The sequence below is a fragment of the Apaloderma vittatum genome, unplaced genomic scaffold, assembly GCF_000703405.1.
Source record: "Apaloderma vittatum isolate BGI_N311 unplaced genomic scaffold, ASM70340v1 scaffold14353, whole genome shotgun sequence".
NCBI lineage: Eukaryota > Metazoa > Chordata > Aves > Trogoniformes > Trogonidae > Apaloderma > Apaloderma vittatum.
The window spans coordinates 26,076-50,183 of NW_009706564.1; the positions used below are offsets into that span (position 1 = coordinate 26,076).

Below are 24,108 nucleotides of genomic sequence, written 5' to 3' on the forward strand. Positions count from 1 at the left end.
AAGAAAAAGTGCTCCCAAGAGGAAATCTTCTAGTTTTTCACTGCAGACCTAACGCAAAGTGTTTTGGGATCGGGTTCCTCTCACAGACAGCATGCCCCTTAACCTGTACTGTCAGTGAGGAAACTACCTGTGCAGTAATCCAAACTCAGAAGATCTGATTCTGTTAATTTTAGTGGTAACTGGGGAAAGATTACATTCAGAGAGAGAGGGACTCAGTAAAGCTCCTCTAAAGTAGCCATCAGACAGCAGAGAAAAAACTCAGAATATGCTGTTCAGAACACGTTACCAAAGCAGTGCCCGGTCACAAGCTGATCTAAACATACGGTCCATTATTGCACGAGAGGTAAATTGCTGCAGTACTCAAGGACACGGGGCTGCTGCTGCTACTGCACCTTCTATTTTTGCCTTTCACATCTACCCTGACTACCTCTCCATTCAATCAGGATCACATGTCCTTTCCCAGACTACCAGCAACAACCAGAGAGAATTTGATGCAAATAAAAATAAACTACCAGACCTTAAACACTCCAGCTTTCCACAGCAAGTGCTCTGTAGATCAGTGCCCATCAGTAGACCATATTGTGGGAGAAAAAGCACTGGACTCAGCTGCTACACCGGTGGTTTAAATGAGCTAAGAAATGCTCTTTTTTGAGAGCTAAGATCTGTTTGTCTGTCTGTCTGTCTATCTGTAGTTTGCTGCAAAGTTACATCATCTGTACTGGACATAATTAAGATACTTGTTCTCCTCAGGACACGCTGGCATGTGCTGAGCTACTGCAGAGCCTGGGGATGCTGCTGGCAGTGCATAAAACAGACCCTGTGATTGTTGGCCATGCTGCTTGTATCATCAGAAACCTAAGCCTTTCCAAAAATAGGCAGGTAGGTACCCAATATTTTTCACCGAACTATACCCCAGGAGGTTGCAGTTATGTTTATGTCAAAACAGCGCTGCCCACAGAAACAGTAATTTTTTAAAATGAAACATAGGCAACGATACTCTACACAAAACTGCGTGTATGAATGAGCAGAACCTGATTGTTGACTGCTTCTAAGGAAATCCATATCCACACATGCACTTCCTTTCTCCTTGCCTTTTAAGAATATGTTGATCAAACAATGCCACTAGTAACGATCAATATTGGGGAAAAAAATACACCTAAATCCTTGTCTCTGCTTTGCCCCGCTTTCTAATACACACTTTTTGAGAATCAGTTCCTTTTTCCCCTCCTTTTTTCATGACACAATTACCAATAGTTAGGGAGATTTAAACTAGCCAAAAGGAAAACTATTTCCAATGGTTTTTTTCACTTATACTAAGTGAAAAAAAGTAAGATAAGAACTGTATGAATTTCTGATAGTTGTGAAATTAATTTTTGTAGGGTAATAGATTCCCTCAAACTCAGGCCCACAGTAAAAGTATAACCTTTCAAAATGTGCTTTAAAAAAAGTACCATATTTGTCACTTAAATTCCGTTACCAGCAGAGAGCTCGTTCACCCTCATAAAGCTTTATAATGTATGGAGCATTTAGCTCCCTTTTGTTGAGAAGACACTTGAGCTCCCTTACAGAGGTGCGAGCAGCTTCTGTTAGAAGGACGTCCCAGAGAGCTGATGACTTTGTGATTCAACTTCTCTAGTAACCAGGCACCTCCACATGACTCCTTCAGGGCTCATTCCTTGGACTCGAGTGCTTGTAATCCAGGTCAGCACAGGCTGTCTCCTATCTGTTTCTGAATCGATCTCTAAAATATATCTCCCACTACAGAGACATGCTGTCCAGCACCACTTTTGGCAGAGCAGATTCAACCTAAAAACAAGGGATACACAAATACGTTTAATTCATAACATTTCTCTCCAGAAACAGAACTCACCTTTGCCAGTAAGAGGTTTTCTCATGCTTCTTCAGATCAGAGCATTGCAACACCAAAAATCTTTTCAAAGCCCTGGAGGCAAATAAGAGAAAACAAAAAACTCCCATGTTTCTCAGTGCTTTGCCCTGGAGCACTCAGCTTTTTCACCTCTGCAGCAAGACTTGAACAAATGGCAGCCTAATACTAACACACAGCCCAGTACAGCAGCAATCGGTCAGGAAATTCTTTGAGCTCAGAGTGATCTGTGACCATGAGAACATCCCGCAGACAGAGCGAGCCCTGGGAAATGCCTAAAATCAGGTGAACTCTGAACAATTCAAGGCGTTTGTCACCTGTCATGGTAGATCTGGGACGAGACATTTCCATTATTGTTTTAGCTCTCAGCATTGCTGAGAGTTATTCAGTGCTTCTGAAGTCCTCAGACACCAATAAAACATACTCATAGAATCGTAGAACAATTCAGGCTGGAAAAGACCCTTGGGATCATCGAGTCCAACCATTGACCCTACACTACATGTTCACCCCTAAACCATATCACCCAACACCACATCTAAGCGACACTTAAACACATCCAGGGATGGCGATTCAACCACCTCCCTGGGCAGCCTGTTCCAGTGTCTGACCACTCTTTCTGTGAAAAGTTTTTTCCTAATGTGTGCTAAATGTGAATATCTTTCTTGTTGCAGAGGATCCTGGAGAGCCCATGTGTTGAAGGTCTCCTCCAGACCATGCTTTCTACTGACACTCGAGAGGATTCTCTTCACTGTGTGACATCTTGTCTTGCTGAGCTAGCAAAGCAAGGTAGGGAAGCAACCCCACCGTAAATGGCTTAATGTGAGAAGTGGACATATCCTTTATTAATCCTAATAGGAGATGAAGAACAGGTGGACATATAGCCCAGGTCTTTCCCTTTAAATGTGCCATAAACTTCCAGAAGAGCAAGATCCGGCTTGCTGACAGGACACATGGGCTCCGTTGTTCACACTGTTTTCTGTTTAACTGCTTAGCATGTTTTATTCAAAATTCTTTGTGCTGAGCTTTACTGCTGTACATGACCCGTCTACTTTTATTTCTAATACTGCACAGTTTCTCCAGCTGAATTAATTTCACAGTAGCAGAAACTAATATAGGAAGAGAAAAAGACTAAAATTTGAAGTGGCTCTTTCTCTTTATGTTTTTTTGCACGTAGATTTTATAAGAGATCCCACATTAGCCCCCATGGAAAAAGCAGCATTCCTCATGGCAGAGAGGATCAGTGTAAATTTTCCCAGCCTGCCCCAGCTTTGGATATTATCTGTCAAACATTTCATCTCTTGTCTCTGTTGTACCTGCCACACAGCTGGCAACATGTCACATTTAATTTGGCAAGAGGTGCCCAGCAGCTGCTGGACAGCCTGAACCCGCTGGGCAAGAGCAGATCTCATACATTAAGTGATTCATTCTTTCAGAACGCAAACCGAACAAAATAAAAATCCACCAGCCTTTCTACGAATCAAACCCATGGCCCTGCCTTACTGAGAGCAAAACCTCAGGATGTGACTTAAACATAATTATTGCACAAATTCAGCACCTATTTTGCTTCTCCAGCTGCACGAGGGATTTCCTGTTTAGGCAGTATGGTTTCTGGCAGACCTCTCACCTTCCTTTCTTTAACACTGCAGTTTCTGATTACATACTCTCATCTGTCTTCCAGAAGGAGCCATGTTACACATGGTCCAATGGATGGATGAGCCCTTGACAAAGTGCTTGGTGAGACTGGCTGGCCAACTGGAACATCCGGAGCCATCTTTTCAAGCTGCCTCCATCATCCAGCACATGACAGGCCACGGTAACTGTCACACAGCATTAACAATGCTTTCAAAGAGCTTTATGGTTGTCTGGAGTAAAAAGAGCCTTCTGCCAAGGGAGTTAACTGTCAAGCACCAAACAACCTTTAATATTTCTAAAGCATCCTGCATCTGATCCCCACAGATTTATTAGCATAAAAATGCCTACAGTCACCCTTAAAAAATACCTAAAATAGCACCTACTTCAAGCACTATCGTTCCATGGGGTTAGTTTCTAGCTAATTTGGAGGTCCTTAAAAACATCTTAAATAGGAAGGTGGGGAAGCATCAAAAACTCCTTACCATGAGAAAGAGGACAGCAGGTTTCAAACAGGAGACATTGTTGTATCTTTGTGTTTGACCCTCCCTCAGCACACACAATGGGATGGCATCCCCACAGGTAGGAGGAGAGGCTGGTAGAGGCAATTACAATGGGATGGTCACGTTCCAAAATTTGAGATCAACTCTGCTCCCTGACCAGCAAGAGTAAAGCATCGTCCTGAACCAAACACTGCTGTAGTAATTCTAGTCTAGATTAGCAGGCTTTTAACAATGTAGCCTATATATTTTTAAGTTTCCTTGAAAAAGAATGAAAAGAGCGTTATTTTTACTTGCAGAAAACAAACACCTTTATGTTTAATATACTTGTCCCATGCAGCTAAGAGACTTTATGACTCACAGGAAAAAGGTGTTCAGATCATTTTTGCCACATTCCCTAGAAAAGCACAGTTAGATCTTAATCCTTAGATGTGAGAGAAACCGAAGTCCGTCATGAGTCTCCAATAAGGGAAAACGCCAACCTGTTTCAGGATGTGCAACAGCACAGGCTCTCAGGTCACAAACACATTCCAACAGCACAGTCGCTTCCCAAGCAGGTTAGCAGGGCAGGCTGACCCGTCCATAAATTGGCGCACACCTCGCACAAGCCCCCACTCCCCAGCACAGCCGCCCGCCCAGCGCTGAACAGACATCACGTATCAGCGATGCCGTTAGAGGCTGTAGTACGTGGAAGCCCTTCGCCATTCTTTGCAGTAACATTGGTTGTAGTTGAAAGGGGATGAGCCATTTAGGATCTTAAATGTGGCTGCAAAAATCAGTTTTCAAAATGTTTTAAAAGGCTCCTATTGATCTCCAGTGATTCTCCCATTCATGCAGACAAAATGATGCTTTTGTTGAAACACCACACTGGAAGGATTCAGGCTTACCTGGAGAATTTTCTTACCCACCGAGAGATCCGTTTTCAGCAGCTGGGCATCTCTACGTTCTGCAGGCTGCGAGAAGGTACGTGTGTCCTGCTGGGCCGAGCCCCTGGGGGCTGCCAGATGCTGTGACCTCCCGTCAGCTCCTTCTAACAAAAATGTCTGTGCTGGGCAGCCTTCTCCGGCAACCATCTTCGCTCACTTACGTGAACAGAATAATGTCAAGGGTTGCTGTTACGTTACCTGGGTTTTAAGTAACTAAGAGTAACAGGATAAAGATTTGTTTGTTTGGTTTAATACTAAAGGCTTTCCGATCAGCAGAGAAACAGGACTTCAAGGTGCAGATGTTTTTATTTTTATTCAATATAAGAATGTTTGTCACTAGATGCAGCCTAACAGCTTTTTCAAATATGATTTTTGTTTATTTTGATAAAGCAAACAAGCAAATTTCATGATTAGCTGGTATCAAAACTGGGAAGTTTCACATCTTTTTCATCCTCTAAATTCTGTCTCTTGATTTATTTCTATTTTTAATTAGTTATCTTTGTTGTTTTTGGTTTTTTTGTTTGTTTGAGGTAGAAGTGAGTACAGCAAAGAGTTGTAATATGGTAATCACAGAATCAGAATTGTTGAGGCTGGAAAAGACCTCCGAGATCAGGTCCAGCCTATGACCCAACAGCACCACATGGGCCAGACCAGGGCACTAAGTGCCACATCCAGCCTCTCCTTAAACACCTCCAGAGATGGTGACTCCACCACTTCCCTGGGCAGTGCATCCCAGTGCCTGAGCACCCTCTCTGTGAGGAAGTGGTTCCTGATATCTAACCTAAACCTGCCCTGACGCAGTTAATAAATGTATATAGGATGTATTTTCACATATGTAGAGCCACAACCAAGACCCTGCTATGTCTTGATATGCACCTGTTGCATAAGGCTGAGTTTGGCAACTAAGCTTTAGACATCTGGATCAGGAGAATGCAGCAGCAAGAAAAAGTCTGGAATGGTCATAGGGATAAAAACTGCATTAGTACTGGCTTTGTGTGGTAGAAAAATCTTGTTTTAACTTCTCTATATTTTACACTGTAATAAGAACGACCAACTGTATCTAACCTGAAGTATAAGCTTTCTAAGCCTCTGCTTTAAACCACAGGGAAGCACGACGGGTAGCCTAACACTTGTTTTTCCTCATCAGATCCAGAATTTTCATTAGCATTCAGAAAAAGCCAAATGGCCAAACTCCTTGAGCAAGTCCGTCAACAAACAGAAGAAACTCAAGAGCTCCTTAGGGCAGCTATTTACCATGAAGACAGTTAATATTTAAGCCACATGGCTTACGAAAACTTATCAGAGTCAAGAGCCTGAACTTTCAGAGAAGACAATTCTTCTTTCGGAGAAGACAATTCTTTTCATTAGTTTCAGTAGTTAGAGCTTTCCTGCTACTTACAGTTTCATCACACAAAAGGCATGTTCCAAAATCAAGACCTGGAGCAGATCAAAAGACAATCCCTTGAACGTTCTGGCTGGCTGATTTAAGTGTGCTTGAACTACATCTAGTTCCTTCCAACTGTTTGGAAAACACCTGTTATGCTTGGGTAACCTTCCATGGTTTGGTTTTGGTTTCCTCACCACCTCTTCCAAAAAACAGCGCTGTACTCATGAAGTTTTATTCACATAACGGGCGGGTTCTACTGAAGAAGCATCTCTCAAGTGCACAGGTTCCTCTGCATTCATCTTTATTTCTGTTCCAGTTCACAATCTGTTCAGAGCACAATCCAGGGTCTTGGCTTTAGAAAATAACTGAATTAACACAGAGTATAAAGGTATCAAACTACTAACGGGGTACTACAGGAAGTAATAGCTGAGGGACAACTCAGAGAAATTGCAATAAATTTTTAAGAAAGAAGAACAGGGCAAGTCTTAAGACTGATCCTTGCATACGCCATAAGCACTACTCTTCAGCAGAAAAGCAAAGGCACATTGAAGCAGGTAAATGTTGACAGAGTATGTTCACAATAGAACAGCTACCATGAAAGATTCGTGTGAGATGTCTTTGAATACAGAAATCTGTGTTCTACAAATGGTAATAATTTTCTTCCACATATACAGGACACTGAACAAACTCCCCTTTCCTCTCCTCCAGAGGGAAAGTCCATCTCACAGACTTTTTAGCAAATCAAAACAGTATTTTTCAGGAAAAAATTGTAGCACAGAGCCTTGAAATTATGGGGCACTATTTTTTTTATGTAGGCTTTGATTTTAAAAAGAATAGCAAACTAACAGATAATAATCATTACCTATTAGTAATCCAGTTTCACCTTTGATCAATACACTTGTTTTTAAATACAAGAACCTGGCTGGAGCTTCATGTTCAACTGGCTGAAATATTGACATTTTGAAATTACTCTTCTGGCAAACATCTGCTCCCAGGTACCAGTTTCTTAGAAAAACATTTCAGAAGAGCTTCCTGTCTTTTGAGGTACTTCCGACTACGGCATAACTCTCACATGCATGTAGAGCTTTAGAGCTGCTACTGGCTACAAACATGGAATATAAGTGAGATTAAAAACAATAAATAAAAACCTCATTGTTATAGGTCAACATTGCACTTTACTGTGGCCCAAATCTCTAAGCTTGGTTTTGGTGCTTGGGGGAAGGCATTTCTGTTAATGATTCCTTTCAGTACCTGCAAGTTCTCTCCAACAGTAGTGTTTTAAAAAAAAAAAAAACCAACACAAAACGACCAGGATCACACTGAAAAGCCTCTCTGCAGTGCAGTGGCAAGGCCTGTCAAAGACAGAGCATACGGATACTTCAGGTAAAGCAGCACAGCATTTTCAATATTCATGTGTGACAGGAATTTTCTTTGAAATCTCACGTAAAAGACCCATGTGCTCAGCTGTGGGCAGCTGGGGTTACTGAAAAATAGATGATTACAAATTGCTGAATCACACAGCTAAGAACAAACCCCCAAAATTGCAAATTTCAGGCCATCTCCTTGGGTGACTTGAGATCGTTTTCCAAAAAGAAAATCCGTGCAATATTAAGTAATGGCACTAGCATCTGTCTGGTTTTCTTAGGTATTTAATTGCAAATGATACCTCAAGGTCCTAGCAAGAAGAAAAGTAACAAAGCATTCTTCATCAGGAATGAGAAGAGGCACGTGAAGCAAACGAAGCTAATGGTAAACCGCCCCATAGTTGTGTTGTGCTGAGCTAAGCTCACAGAATGTCACCTCCTTTAGCATCGATTTTGTCCTGTTAAGATGTGAGCAAGGAGCTGAATTTCTCCAAAGCCCACTGCTGCAGTTGATAGTTCTGTCTCAGAGTCAAGTGTTGTCTCTGATAGTACAAACAACAAAACCAGTTGCAACAGCAGGCAAAGGAGATGGCCTTCATCTGACACTGGGCTTTATTAGCAAGAACAACATTCAACAGATAAGAAACGAATTTTCCCCGCATTTAAAGAATGGGGCTAAACCCAAGACTTAACATTTCAATAATTTTCTTTTTTTTCTATTCTTTTTAAAAAAAGTATTCATACACCTAATTCTACTCCAAATTCCCTAGTGTTTAGTTGGTACACTGGGCCCTTGAAAAGGTGGAAATTCACTCATTTGAAGTAAACCTGGAATTAATATAATAATAAATTGTTTCTAATGCAGTCCTGTTAAAAAAGAAAGAATAGAACAAATCCACAAAACAGACATGAGAAATGAAACAGGTCTTCACCTGTGTGCCGCAAACAGCGAAGCAAGCATTCTGAAATCCCACAAAAGATGATCAGAATAATTTAAACCTGAGCCTAAATAGATCAAAATCAACATTATTTAAACCTGGGCCTAAATGAATCCTCACACTTAACTGAAGCTAAATCTTACTGGCTATTCCTTTGCTCTGTTTCTAGCTGTAAGTGACCTTGTACTGATTTTCTAATAAAGATATTAGAGGAAACCTGAAGAAGAAAAGTTTTAAGCAGACCAGGAGCAGCAAGAAGAGTTTTCCATCACAGATCAATTCCTGTTTCAACTATGAAAGAAAATGAAAATATAAATAGAAGTAAATATTTCAAACAAGTTTTATTTGGTACTTACATGCTATATATAGGTTTAAAGAAAAACTACATGTTTCGGACACTTCAAAATATCATGGCTATGTACATGGAAAACTAAAGAAAGCAAGAAAGGAACCCAATTCATTTCACTGTGTCACAAGCTACCATTGAAAGCATCCTGACTGAATGGCTGGTTTTTCCCTTCTATATATGTTCTGGCAGACGTAGTCTCTCTGTTTCACCGCATTTCCATTGCTTTTATCTCAACTCCTGTATAAGGAGCACTTGGCAGCAGCAGAAAGTAATTTCTTCAAAAAACTGTTCAGCTTTTGTCTCAGAGGATTTCTTCTGCTATCACAGACTTTCCGCGCAGCTTCCTAGCAGCCTAGCTCAGCTTTCACTAAACCCAAGTACGGAATTTGAATGGGACATTCTCTGGTAGTGTGAACTGAAACCCCGCAAACCTCCTTTTCCACTCGCCAAGGGTCTGCTCATGGACTGCCGTGAGCGACACGTCAAGCCCCGGTTAGCGCTTCAAACCCAAATACCTGGAGCGAGCTCTACCTGCGGCAGCGTTGTTTACCAAAGCACAAAAAGGTGCAAGATTTTACAGTTATGCCTGAGAGCAACCAAAAGTGAGGGATGGAACAATGACAGTAGAAATCAGCATCAAACTAAAGAGGAAGCAACCTGCATTGCTCCTCTTGCCACTCAAACCACACTGCTTTATAAAAATCACACGCTATATAAAAAGCACAATGACCATTTTCCATTTGCTCTGAAACGAGCAAAACCAAAAAAAAATACCCAAACCTGCTTCATCATCCAAAAATCAAATATTTCAGGTTTCACACAGTCTTCAATAGTCTGATAAGGCAAAGTCTTCCATCACTGGGAACAGCAGCAATTTACAGGACTCAGAACAAGGTATTTCCTTGTGTGTATGTGTGTGTGTGCACATGTACATGTACACAGCTTTTCTAGTATTGTGAACATGGATGTAACTAAAGAAATCAAGTTTGCAGTATCATTTTACCACATTTTTCTAATTTGTTCAATTAAACAATTTATTTCTGTACTGAACAAAATTCATAAATACATCATCTAGGAGAACAATAGGTTTTCCTCTTGTCCATGAAAAAATAATGCTTTCAAATTTTCACATTTTAAAACCTGCCTTGTTTTGTATTTTTAGAGAAAATGCGAGAAGATCATAGTGACATCTCAATTTACAGAATGTCCCTGTAGGAGTTACATTTACAAGAACCTGATACAGAAGCCTATACTTTGCCCCCATAATTAGAGTTCTCTGCAATAACATTTAAACCAACAGGTTTAAATAAAAGACCCCATTAACCCTACTCGTAGAGCAATGAGGTAATTATTTTTCAAGTATTAGAACCACAAAGTGTAAAAGATTCTTTGCCAATTTTACAATTATGCCTTTTAAACCAACACCCACCTTTTTAAAAAAAGAATCAGTCCCACCACCCAAAATCAGCCCATTGCTTTCACGATTCCAGTGTCCCATGTCTTAAGGAATGCAGCAATATCCATTTACTAACAGAAAAAGCTTGTTGGAAGAAGCCATATTAAGTAAGCATGTGAAGCATGATTTTTCTAGTGATGAAAGCTATTAGAAAGGTGACCCAAGTCTATTCCCATCATTTCTTATGCTGGTTTTACTAAAGTCCTTCCAAAAAAATGAGAAGATATTCAAGAAATCTTTAAAAAACTGGAGAGAAAAAATAAAACTCCTTCATAGCATGGAAGAAACGCCACTGACTGCAGAGATGCTCATGTCACCTTTGGTTCTCCAGAAGAAACGATCAGATCACTTCTACAACAGAAGGTATCAAAAATGACAAGTCAGCGAAGAGTGACAATGCTTACTTCAAAATGCTTTGCATTTATACAATTATTTTATTCTAAGATGATTTTCCTTACATTTTCTAGCCACAGAAAACAAAACAAAAACACATCAGTCCAATTTAAGTTGCTAAATTGGATTTTGTTTATCTAACATCCTTTAAAATTGTCACGTAACTCAGAAAAATCTAGCGTGCTGCAAACCATCCCTCAAGTATTAAAGGCAGCAAGAACTTGAGGAGGGATTTTGTGTAGAAGGTAGGTACCAGCTCCCCTTCTGCATGTGCGTTTCAGGTGTTACACTTGCAGAACGGGAACAGCAGTTGTCACTCACCATTTCTGTTTGAAAGCACGAGGCAAACATTTTCAAGCGACTTCAAATGGCTGAAGTAACTGCGTAACTGAGAAGCCCCCCTCCAAGAAAAGACAAAATCTCACCGTAATTTGGACAGCATCTGGGTGTATGCTGTATGCAGAGCTTTACAAAGGGGAGATACGCTCCTTTCCCCAAATAATATTTGGTTTAAAAATGCTTAAATTCATCACCTTATATCAACTAAGAGCTCTAGGTCCTCAGTCAATTACAGCACATTACAAGCGTCAGTGAACCGAGGCAAACCTACCTGCTGTTTGATGTGTTTGAACACTATCTACCTGAGGCAAGAGAGTCCCCTTCTCTTCAAAGGCTAGAATTGGATTCAAAGGAATTTCGGGACTATTGCTTCCATCATTTTTCATGGCATCCAGCCGGGATGGTTTAGAACCAATAGGCAGGTTTATGATCTCTTCGAAGTTATCGCTCTGCACAGACATCCCGTTTTCGTTTCCATTTTTCTCCGGATTGAGATTGCTGAAAGAGAAGCACAGGTGTTTCTTCATACACTTCAGCTAGAACAGAAACTTAGTCCTACATAAAGCAATATTACAAGAAAAGTCTGCATTAATCTCGAGCATTCTTTAGCCAGTAAAAACAAAACTAGGCTTCTGCCTCAGTAGAAAAATTATTTTTGCAGGGAAGTATTAGATACACTTTCCCTCCAACACCCAGGACAATTGTGACATTTGGCTACACGACACCCAGTCCTGTGAGACCTTTATGGACTTGGCAGTTCTGAGAAGTAAGAAAATGCTTGCCGCGCCACCATGGCTACCCACCTCATGCAATTTACAGCCTCTAACATCTTCTTCAGCTCTCATAACCTTTGCTTTACCTCTTCTTTAATTGCAAATCGATGTAATTGCCCTTAGATAAGATCAAGCTAATTTCTCTTATTTCTTGGATCACCTCATGCCTCCAGTTTTGGAACAGCCTCTTCTACTCACCAGTTACGCAGTGAAAAAAAAATTCCTTTACCAACACAGTTCTCCTTTCAGTCCCTCCTTCCCTACAAGTTCTTAGGGCTTATTTCCAGGGGAGTACCCAATTCTGCACTCCTCTTGTTGCTCATGCCCAAGCCAAAAGAAACACCTCCCAGCATCCCTCATGTCAATCTGTACTTTATTTTTCCATCTCCCACTTGACAGAGATGCCTCATGAGCCAGCTCTGGTACATCTCCCTCAGCCAGGAGAAGTACGAGCACACACACACTCTCCTGAGAAGATGCACGATCACGTCTCACGGTCTTGCTTCTCCCAGCTTTGTTAATAGACACTGTATTCTCGAATCCTGCTGTCCTTGCAGAGGGCTTCTTGCCAGAAAAGAGAAGAAACTAAGGTGCTACTTTAGTGACCAGGATGACAGTATGGGACCATGAGCTCCTTGAGAAAGAGCACGTACTCAACTGACACTCAAAAATCAATCATATGTGCTTCTTAAGGCCCTCAAGTGTTAGATCCTGGCAGTCTTGTTTATCTACTCCCTGTCTGGACCACATCGTAACCATTCAGGGTGTTTGGAAATGCTTCAGCCAAAAAGGCTCAGATGCAGTTTTCCTAGATTGAAACCAGGCTAACAATTTCCTCAGGCCATTTCTGAGCAGGTGCTTTGGTTTCACAGGCTAATTTTCTCCTGACAGTACGTTTGCTAGTCTTCAAAAGACTGTTTCGAATTGGCATATGGTTTATTTTCATTTCCTGGCTTTTTTGGGTGTCCAACTCTTCACAAATGATTACTGAATTGTTTTACAGTCCTTCCCAAGAGACAGATCATAATTATTGCCCTTGTGAAAGTGGCAAGGCATTATCCAAGGCCCAGATTTCCTGTGAGAATGACATGCTGGTTTTCATATCAATCCTTTCCCAGTGTTTCAAACCATCACCAGTTCTTTTTCTGAGAGACACTCCCCTTTCTTTCTCTGTGGATATACCAAGTAAATTTCAAAATGAAAAATACAGTTCACTGCACTGAGTTTGAGAGCAGAGACAGAAACCCTGCTGTCTACCTGAGAAAGGTCCCATGTCACATCGACCTTTTTGTTCCAGAGATCTATATCTGTAAGATGAGGAGCAGAATCTGTGGAGTGCTTTAGGACTAATAAAACTCAAACTATAATGTACAGTTATTGGATTATTATTCACTACAAGGTATACTATTACTTGTTTCATTCCCATCTACTGCCAATGACCTTACCAGAACTAGGGTAACACAGCAAGTTTAATGGATGAGGTAAGAAAGAGGTGAGAAGACAACAATTACTCATTGATATAAATTAAACAACATAATACTTTAACAAGTACTGGTACAATGAAGAAGCCTCTTGCTTTTGCAAAGATATTACTTGTTCGGTCCAACTGATCAGCTGACTTAATAGATAAATAGTTATTCCTATTTATTTGTCATTGCACGGCCAGTATTACACACTGAGTTAGACCAGGATACACAGACTTGCACGGTGTCTTTTGAAACACAGAAGTCATTACAATCACAAAGTGGGTACAGAAGAGGAAACCAAGACTGTGAGTCTTCTAGATTTTATGCTATAAATCTTTTATATTTTATTAATGTGCTCCACCAAAGTACTAGGGGAGCAAATTTAGAAGAAACAAAGGGAAAAATGGAACTGTGGAACTAATTTCCACTGGACATCTTAGAGGCCACAAGCTTGAAAGGAGATTAGACAAATTCCTCTGAGACTGCTATACCCTCCAGCGTCTGGTAATTAGCAGCTTAGGGAATAACTTGAGCCTATGGTTGCATTTGGATCACAATGTTTAGTAACCCTTCGTTGACCAGAGGACCTCCTGGTACTTACCTTTTTTTTCGTTTACATTCTCTCCCTAATGAGTGCTGGAGGCCATTAAAGCAAAGAACACCAAAAAAGTAATGCATTTTTCATCCAGTACAGCTGTTCTTACTGTCTTATGTTACATTCTTAGTGATGTCTCAGTGTCCAGTAAAACACTGGAGATACCCTTTTCAGGCATACAATACTGCAGAAAGAACTGGGTAGTTTTGGCATTCTAACATATTCCATAAGTGGGCTTGTAGCAGGACACCTATGTAATTAAAGAAATAATAATAATAAAAGTTGCTCGAGTTGTTCAGAGTGCATTTCCAAATAAAACAGTCTTGGAAGCATCTGAAAGACAGCTTCATGGCAGCTAAAAGCCATCTGTGCAGCTTTGCATTTTGATCTGGACACATCAATATTAACAAGATAGACTGGAGGTAGTTGAGAGAAAAGCAGCTAATTTAATTGAAGGAACTAGAACATCCAAAAAGTTAAAAGCTACAGAAAATTACATCTGATGTAGATAATTTTAGCCAAAGCTCTATGTAGACATGAGCTTTGCTTAAAGAATTTGAAGAGAGTAAAGAAGAAAGAAGGCAAGAATTTAGCCTGTTTCTGATCACCCATCAGAAATCAGCACCAAGTAATTGAAAAAAAAATAATAAAAAATTATTTTTCAGGCCTCTAGAAAGTGCCAAACTATTTCTAGCTGCTATTCCTGATCTGACAGATGATGTCTGTTACCTCATTTATGGAGATGTTTTTTAGCAGAGGTGTCACAGATAGATATTAACAGCAAAACAGACACCAGAGTCTTGGATGATTTAAGTAACGTAATGCTTATTTTTAAGACACTGAGATGACAGCACCGAAATCAGCCAGCAATGAGGAGCTGGAGGCCTAAAGAAGGGAAGGTAGTTCTACAGCAAATTTCAGCAGGGCTATCGCACAGACTGCGAAGTGAACACTATGTAAGAATTTGAACCCAGTAACATTCTTTTCCAGGACAAGATATTGAGTCAATCACCTTATCTAACAGTATATTTCCAGCACCTGGTTACCTGATCTACCCAGACCCAACTCTATATGGATGGAGATGCACAGATGAGGCAAGTTACTGTCACTGAGGCCCGTTGCAGGCATTTATAAAAAGCAGAAAAAAAAAAAAAAGTTACAGGAGAAGAATAAATTCCATTGGGAAAATATTATCAACATAAATCACTGTACTGAAATAACTTCCTGAGAATTAGCAGACGGGATCTATCTTGGTCAAAGAATTAGTGTTGCCCTTTCCATCATACCACACCTGGATGAAAACTGTCTCAATTTAAGTTCAACTGTGAGTCTTCTCACCATTGACTTATAGGTCAGATATAAGGTTACTCCTCCCCTTCCCCAGTAATAATCCACTATTCTTCATTAGCATTTGAGAATTAAATTGTTTAACCAAATTTACTTGTGGAGAAGACACTCAGAGCAAGCACAGGTGGCAAAATTGAAAACCCTTGCAGCACAACTTAAAACTACGTACCCTAAAAATCATGTTCATTTTCAGACATGTCATTTTAACTCAGACAACTATGAAAAAAGAAATTGTTTCTATGAAACTGAGAATTCATGTAATATCTATTTGAAAACCTTAAGTGCTAACATGGTAAAACAGCTTGAATCACAAGCAAATCCATCTTTTTCTTTCACAATGCAAAGTGAAGAAGCTTTAGGCCTTAGGAAAATTGAGTAATGTTCATTTGTTTAAAATACTGTAATAGAATACCAATAAAAATTTTGACAAACTGTTAGGTGGGATAGATGACTGCGCCAATCTGTCATCTGCAATGAATGTCTATTATTAAAACTAATAACCGTTGACAATAGGTACACGGTAAATAATGCAGCAGATCACAGCATTTTCATTAGGGTTTATGAAAATCAATTGGCTTGGAAAGCTAATGAAGTTCCAGTACAACATGATCTGCATTGCTGATCAAAAGCAGCAACAGACAATGGTAAAGTATTGAAATCAACTGCCTTCACGCTGCCAGAATTCTCTTAATTTTTCTCAGTTGCGTTGTACTCATGACGGTGGAAGCAAGCGTGCTATTTCTGACTGAATCCCAGCCACAGAGCTGACACAGGATGGATGATGTGGTGGGAAGGAACAGGGGTGAAGGTTCAGCACAGCAAGCAGTCAGGAAACTTCCTATTAGGCCCCAGAGTAGAAGTCCCCACCTGCATGCAAACCTCTAGAAGCCTTCCCAGGCACGCTTCTTCAACACTACTGGTGCAAGGGCCAGAGCACCTGCATTGCCTGGGCAGTGACCCCAAATACAGGTATTCTGACCTCAAATACAGGTATTCTGACCTCAAATACAGGTATTCTGGGTTTGGTCACTCAACACCAACCACCAGTCCCATTCAAAGACAGGTACAGTGCTGTACAAAATAAACTCAGTGACACTGACACTTCTTCTGTCCTAGAGACCCAGTGAAACTTCCCACACTTCCTACACTGTCGGAAGAGAATGAGAATGTTGCTCTAGGCCTGAAGAAAACACCTTGCCTTCACTCCCAAACAAGCACGTACCCCAAGTCCCCCAAGCAAAGTCTGTTTAAGTTCTGGTCAGAAATGTGAGCTGTCTTGCCCTTAAAACATGCTCAAGTCTTTTCCAGGCAAAATCCAAATCTTTCTTGGGGCTGAAGTGAGGTGCTCACACAAGACACCATCTCCAGTGGTTGCTGTTGTGTGCAGTGCAGTATCAGGTATACCTCGATGCGGGACAACCGCAGCATATGAGATGCAGTAGCAGTGGTGTTGGCACCTGTGGCTTTTACCATATGATAAAATCTGTGTTTCTGTGTATCCCTTGCAACAATTTTTCAGGCTACCTGGGCTAAGCTTATACCGGGATGCTACTAAGCACTTTGGCCTTTGCCTTCCCAGTCAGTGTGGATGTACCTCTAAGCAGAGAGTCCCTCCACATCCCAACCTGGCAAACCAGTTTCCCCTTCCACTGCCTTACACGCACTTCCTTCTTCAGTTGCTGTTCTTCAATCACATTTATTCATTCTTCACTTTAGCCATTCTGAGGTTCCTTTCACATGGGTTATAATGTTCAGGACAGCGCTCATTCACATGGCACATTTTGTATTACAAACATCAAGGTACATATAAGGCCGGGAGTGATTAAGATTTAATAGCTGCCTGAGATAATTATGAGGCAGCTCTGCGCAGCTCATCCAATCAGTTCAGTGCTCGATGTCACTGACAGAGCTGCTCTCAGAATGACAGCAGGCTGGGATCCCCCAGGCATACGGAGGGACCAAGAGAGGGCAAATTCCTCCTTCAATTAGTGCCAATCACACCCCGAAGCACACCGCCCATTACAGACTACGTGATGGCTTCCCACATTCAAGTTTCTCCATGCATATTCTGGCACTACCTGCATAAAATATGAAAGGACTAAGGGATCACTTGGCTTTCTGCATTACTAAAATGGAAATAACTGACAGCTCATGCTTATGTAACAGATCACACTTGGTTCAACACCAAGGTTTTAAGCGTTTCAAAGTCTGAGTGACTGGTTTCATGGCTACAGAGAGCTCTTAATGTCAAATATCTGCCTCCCCAAATTTCCCTTATAGAGGTCAAAGGTTTTTTCAAATCACAAGGCCAAAATGAGCAGTTCTGGATCTCACATGAGGACTTCTGCTCAATAAGCAAAACTTGCTTATACTTCAGTCAGTTCAGAAATAGAGACATCTAAGCTGAAAGCAGAGTGCTCATTATTCCAATCACAAAACTAGCACTATAAATCCAGAATGGTTTTTATGAAGCTTAGTTCATGGAAAGGAACAGAAAAGATCTGCCCTTTCCATTAAGTTTCAATTTATGTAATAATTGCTGGCAAACAATGCACTGTTCCAAATACTGCAGAGAACGTGCTGTATTTTTACAAAATTCTTCCCTGGCAAAAACGGTTTACTGCTAAGTGAAAGACAACAAAGTTCTTTTCTGAACACAGGAAAAGATAAAAGTAAAAAAGAAACAAGGCAGATTGAACAGCTGTCTCTTGTTTAGTTAATGAATACATGGACCTGAAAATTATTTATTACTCTAGTAATGCTTCCTTTAAACACCCTCCACTACTTAGCAATAGTCTTACCTGTCCATACTTATGGTGGGTTGATGTGAAACAATCACATGCGTGCAGGTGACGGGTGTCCCATTGTGCGAAGATTGTGTTGCATATGGAAGCTGAGGTTCTCCTTCAGGTTCCAAGGGAGATGTGGGACTGGTTATGACTAGAGAAACAGAAACAAAACAGGTTTTCAAAAAAACAAGCAACAGAATCTACCTGTAGATTTCCTACAAGAGACAGCACTGTCAAGGCAATCTACAGTTTGAAAAAATAGAGTGCCCACACTCCTTCCTCCTCTACCCCATCTCCTACGCCAAGTGTTTCACCACACAAGCCCTGTTTCAGGTCTGAAGTAAATGCTACAGATTTCAAAGCTATAGCTATAAGGGCAAGAATAAACATTTTACAAGGATGTACACAATTCCAACACATAAGCCAGTGGTCAAAACAGGCTGCTATCTGCCAGAACATTATGCTGACACTTTTCAAGGAACAACAGAGAATGGAATGGGAGAGCACTGGGACATCATCAATTCCATGCCCTGGTATTTCTTGGTTCCCATGTTGATCACTGACTGTAATGCAAAATTAAGTCAAGAGGAAAACATGTCCATGGGAAGGATACTTCTTTCAAAAAATACCAAATCACTACTATAAAATGCGGTAGAGAGCAACACAAAACAGGAGTATCCCTGTGCCTCCTTCAAAGACCATGTGATGAATGTTACTGGCCTGCCTCAGGATGTTCTTTTAAAGTACAACTACAGCCTTCTGCATTGCATCTACAGTCACACCAATTCACACAGGGCTCAGTAAAAGAAGTAATGGTACCCCACCCATACCAGCACCTGTTATGATAATCACAAGGACAATTTAGTATTCATAGGCTTGGACACATTTATTTTGGTTACCCAAAACTTCATCTGAGGAGACTCTCCTTCAGCTGCTCTTGTTTTGCTACGTTCTAAATGCTTGGGCTGATGTCTTTTACACCGAATGTCTTAGTCTGATCTTTGGCAAATTTTTTACACTACAGGTTTAGCGATACAGGTTTTGGTGCTTCTACAAGTGGAATAAGAAGAATATACATTGGCCGTAATATTTAAAAGAGAAAAGCAGAAGAAAATTCTTCTTCTTAGGAAAGGCAGTCATCTCCTGTTTTGGTGCAGAGGCTTAACAAATGGTGAAAAGGGATGGATTTTGTTTCATTGTGTGACTTGGTCATTTCCAGAAAGGTTTCCCCATGTTTTGCTGAACAGTAAGATAAAAAAAAAAAAAAAAAGAAACGTCACCTTTTAACTATAGTCAACATAAGAGTTGGCTGAAATATGTCCATTAATTCATACCTTTAACTCAACAGCATATCTAGATAAAGCAAAGCTGAACAGCAGAACAGCCCTGAGGGGAAGGGCAGTTTTCTCCACTCAAGGACTCCAGCCTTCCCTTGGGCCTGGGGAAATGGAGGTTCAAATTCTTGTGTGCCTTAGGAAACCAACTACTTGACTTTTACCTTGGGCAGCAAAGGGCTAGCTACAAAGGGCTTCAAACTATAAATCGCTCTATAGAGCCATTCATAGTTTCAAGAATAATTTCAGAGGTTTATAGCACCTTCAGCAGTGCCTGCAGTAAAAGAGGACATCCCAGATGCATTCTGTATTAGCAGTTCTCAAACTTATTTTTTCCCTTAAGACAATATATAAACAAATAACTTCCAAACATATGTGATGAAATCTGTGTCAAGAGGTTTCCTGGCAGTGGAAATTATAGCATTCACTTTAAACATAAAAAAGCAGTACACAAAGCCAGTGTTGTTACACATCCTCCAAGTTACTCAACTCAAACACAAAAGATAAATGAAGATTAAGGTAATTTAATGCGTTATGCTACACTAGGATAAGCCGTTTCATAGCTTGACTTTAGTGTCTTTAAATATTGCTAATTCTGATACTGTGATATGTATTGTAATACTGTAATATGAGCTACATTTTATTTTCCTTCTGTTGTTGTATTAAAATAATACATAAAACTTTAGCTAAAATGACCAGGGGAAAAAAAGAAAAAAAAAGATAGAGGGAACAGAAGAGAAGTGTGGTTGTGATACAGAGACTCTAAACTTTTGTATGATCTCAATTTTGAAAGAAATAGAAATTAATGCCAAGTGAATAAGGCAGCAGGTGTGGAAGAGAGAAATCACAGGGGGTATCTGGATAGTGAAACAGTTTGTTTTGATGACTGAGACGAAATAACCCTTTAAAAAAAATGGAATAAGTCTACAACAACCACATCTGCAAAAAGGAACTACAGAATCAGTTTCATTTGTGATCAGCATCAGAAAAGAATGTTTCTTTTCACTTTATAAATAAATTTGGTAAGCAATTTCCTCTCAATGTGACTAAGTCGCTAAATCAGCTGGCTCATTTAACTACATATACAGAAAGGCTAAATAAATAGCGTTTGCTAATATTTCAGTTATATTCCTCTTATGCTTTTCTTTACTGCAATTAGTGTGCCAAGTTTCAGAACTGTATCTTATCTTGAATTATTGTGCTCAGTAGGCATTTATTCACCTGTTTTGCTCAAGACACAGTTAAACACATACCTGCTTCTTCAGTAATATTTGTCTTGGATATATGTCCATTCTGCTGGTCATTGGGTTTCTACAAAGGAAGTACAGTTTTGTGAATTAAAAATGGCACTAAAGAAGTGAAACATGCCAATATTTGTACAAGTTAAGTAGCAGCACTGACCTTATCTACAGGTTCTACACGCCTAGTTCTCTTCATGATCTCCTCAAGCCTCTACAATGAAAGGTAAAGGGGTAAAATAATGTTTGCTGTCATTAATTTAAAACACCTCTCTCTAATCACAACTACTTGTTGTTTGTCAGTTGCATCTGTTCACTGCAAGAAGATGAATTATTTGTTACTGTTGGCAATATTCACATCAGGCTATGCAGTTTTTCTTAGGACACATTTAGATAGCACATAACTTTCTACAGATGAGGTGGAAGCAAACTGCTAAGGCAAAATGAATTCCAGCTTCTCTGCGTGTAGCAAGTTACCTTCCTCCTTTCCAAGCGCTCCTGCTCTTCTCTTTGGAAATGCTTTTCACGTTCTAATCGAATCCGCTCTGCCTCTTCCCGAAGGCGAGCTTCCTCTTCTTTCTGAGTTGATGGTAAAAGAATAGGAAGTGAAAAATTATTCACTATTTAAGGACATATTTACACTGATATCAGCTTAACTATGGACATGTACAACACCCTGAGGAGACACTATTAGGGTTTACAAGCCACAAACAGTCTTTTCAGACTGAATTGCACATTTCTTAATGAATGTCCATGTTTCACATAGCATTAAGAGATGTGGAACTAAACAACGGACATCATATGTGGTTCTAGGCCTGTTCTGGGGCATGTGAGTGAAAGCACACCAGGTGACAAATAAGGAATGCACTTCCTAACCTTCAGCATTAAAATATCAGCCAAGAAAGTATTAGAGATTCATGTTTTGCGTGGTGAATGTTTTTGAGAGTCAAATAAAAGCACTAGAATGTTTATTTGGCAAACAGCCATTGCTTAATGAGACTAAGGACAAACAGCCACAGGTACATTTGCATAACCTTTCCTTTCCTGCTTTTTTAATTAAGTTTAAAACCTGTTGGAAACATACTGTAGAGAAGCCTTGCTCTCTGATAGTGTTGTATGCTGGAACTACTACAACAGTTTATTTGTTATGGCTGTAGTATCCAAAAAAATGTGGCCATGCATTGCCTCTGAGTGCTAAACTGCGGATGTACCTTAGTTTAGCATTTCAGAGAAAGCAGCACACACCATCTGATAAAGAAAACTGCACTTTCTAAGTTATATTCACTAACACAATCCTTTAAACATTTATTTTCAGGAGCATACATTTACTTATACACCAGTAGAAAAACCTAACGTCTATGAGGCAGAGTGAAGTGAATTTGGGGGGCGAGAAAGCACACGCAAAACATAAGAGCGTGCACAAGAAGGGAAGAATCCTATCCAAAAATACTTATTACCATAACCTCTCCTGAAGTCAGTAAACCAACACTATGCCCACCAGATATGACAACACTTGAAAAATGGTACTTTATTCACTCTTATGTCTTTTGAGGAGCTCCTTGAATTTGCAAAGGTTCTCCTGGGCTTGATTAAAGTGATCAAAACCTATTCCTACACACTAGCCCCCCACAAAAGCAATGTTGGGCGTAGGATTAGAACTCTGCACTGATGTGTCTCCAACACTCTGAACAGTTCATTACCTTGGCATCTAGACTTTCTGTACCTGTGGGGACAAAGAGTTCTCTGGTATAACACCATTCATTAAAATCCTCAAATACAACTCTACTGTTTTTTTCATCATGATTTATGAGGAATAGGAAAGGATTTGTTTTAAATAAATAAATCCTACGGGGGAAAAAAAGCCAAACCAAACCTCAACTCCCTACTATGTGTTTTTGTCAAGAAGAAATACCTTCAGTCTTTGAACCACTCTAAGGTACGAATTCTGCCACAACCCTATTCTCTTCAAATACTGGACTAAGACTTCAGATATTCCTCTAATGTAGGTGCTTTATAAGAGGTGTTGCTTCATCCACTTCACTGCTAAACAGACTGGCACAGAAATTCCAGTAGGGGAACATACCTGTTTCTGAATGCGCTCCATCTCTTCTTTCTCCTTCAGTTCTCTCTCCTCTGCTTGTCGGCGCAGCCGTTCTTCCTTTTCCCGTTCCTCCTCTTCATCTTTCCGTTTTTTTTCTGCCTCCTGCCTGCGAGCTTCTTCCTCTTCTCGGCGAGCTCTTTCTTCAGCTATCCTCTGTGACAGCTCCTCCTTCTTTTGCCTGCAATCATGAAACAAGCATGAGAAAAAGAAATTAAAAAAAAACAAAAAAGGAGGGAAAAATCCCAAACCACCAGATTCTTAACCTAGCACTGCAGAATGTCTGGATAAAGGGTGTGCTGCTCTCTCACTCGGAAATTATCTGATCTGTTTCCAGCAGGCACTAAAGCAAAGCCCTGTGGAACATTAAAAACTCTGCAAGGCAACACTTATACTTCTCCAGCATATGCCTGACTTTCACTGATCTATGACTCAGGTGTGGTCTCATGAGAGCAGAGTAGATGGAAAGAATCACCTCCCTCAACCTGCTAGCCGTGCTTCTCCTTACGGTTAGCTTTCTGGGCTGCAAAAACACATTGCTGGCTCATGTTCAGCTTTTCACCCACCAACATCCCCAAGTCTTTTTCCACAGAGCTGCTCTCAATCCACTCGTCACCCAGCCTACATTTGTGATTGGAGTTGCCCCAAATATACACAAAAAGGTGCTAGGAGGCCGCTAAAAACTTATCTTCTCCACTTCAGAAGTCCAGAATCACCTTTCAAGCTCTTCTCTCTCTCTCCTTTCTTGCTCCTCCCGTTCCCGCTGCTCACGGGCAAGGCGCCTCTTCTCAGTCAGCAGCCTTGTAGCTTCTTCAGGGTCAGTTGTACCTGCAGAGGTCTTTGTGGCAGCCAGGGGTGGAGAAAGGACTGGTGGAGCAGGAGGTAGGGATGGGCTGGCTGCTGAAACAGATGGGAAGGAAAACTAGTTTGCACTGACAAAGTAGCAAAGACGACACTTCTCTTGAAAGGAACAGAAAATAGTTTCAAATACTCTGTAAAACATTTTCAAGCTTATATGGTTTTATAAATGATTCAAAGGAGGAAGAAATTTCTACATGCTAGGGGCTCATATTCCTTAAGGGAAGTTTGTTTTTTACAGGATATGTGAAAGTAGGTGCAGTTGAAAGGTTAAGCCAACTCTTTTTGTCCTAAGAATAAAAGCTGACAGTTCTCAACAGGAGTTATGCTGACACAGCAAGACCCTACTATCACATTGCTTAAGTTTGCCCAGTTCTATTCGGAGAGCAGAAATGAAGAGTTGTAATATTACATTTTCTTCTCTCTGATAGTCTACATTGGAAA

The 24,108-nt window shown here is 40.4% G+C and overlaps 2 protein-coding genes across 2 annotated transcripts in view; one reads left to right on the forward strand and one right to left on the reverse strand.

Moving 5' to 3' along the window:
• Positions 1-6,209, forward strand: part of LOC104271238 (vacuolar protein 8-like) — a 25,632-nt gene extending 19,423 nt beyond the window's left edge. The window contains 5 exon segments of the mRNA XM_009865850.1: positions 751-879; positions 2,557-2,671; positions 3,564-3,698; positions 4,852-4,977; positions 6,088-6,209. Of these exon segments, the coding sequence (XP_009864152.1) occupies positions 751-879; positions 2,557-2,671; positions 3,564-3,698; positions 4,852-4,977; positions 6,088-6,209 (627 nt within the window).
• A 2,746-nt stretch (positions 6,210-8,955) lies between these two features.
• Positions 8,956-24,108, reverse strand: part of MAP7 (microtubule-associated protein 7) — a gene marked incomplete at its 5' end in the record, with an annotated part of 49,605 nt that continues 34,452 nt past the window's right edge. The window contains 8 exons of the mRNA XM_009865851.1: positions 8,956-10,785; positions 11,438-11,664; positions 18,149-18,287; positions 20,724-20,781; positions 20,872-20,922; positions 21,186-21,287; positions 22,792-22,987; positions 23,523-23,706. Of these exons, the coding sequence (XP_009864153.1) occupies positions 10,775-10,785; positions 11,438-11,664; positions 18,149-18,287; positions 20,724-20,781; positions 20,872-20,922; positions 21,186-21,287; positions 22,792-22,987; positions 23,523-23,706 (968 nt within the window). The remainder of the gene's footprint in view (positions 10,786-11,437; positions 11,665-18,148; positions 18,288-20,723; positions 20,782-20,871; positions 20,923-21,185; positions 21,288-22,791; positions 22,988-23,522; positions 23,707-24,108) is intronic.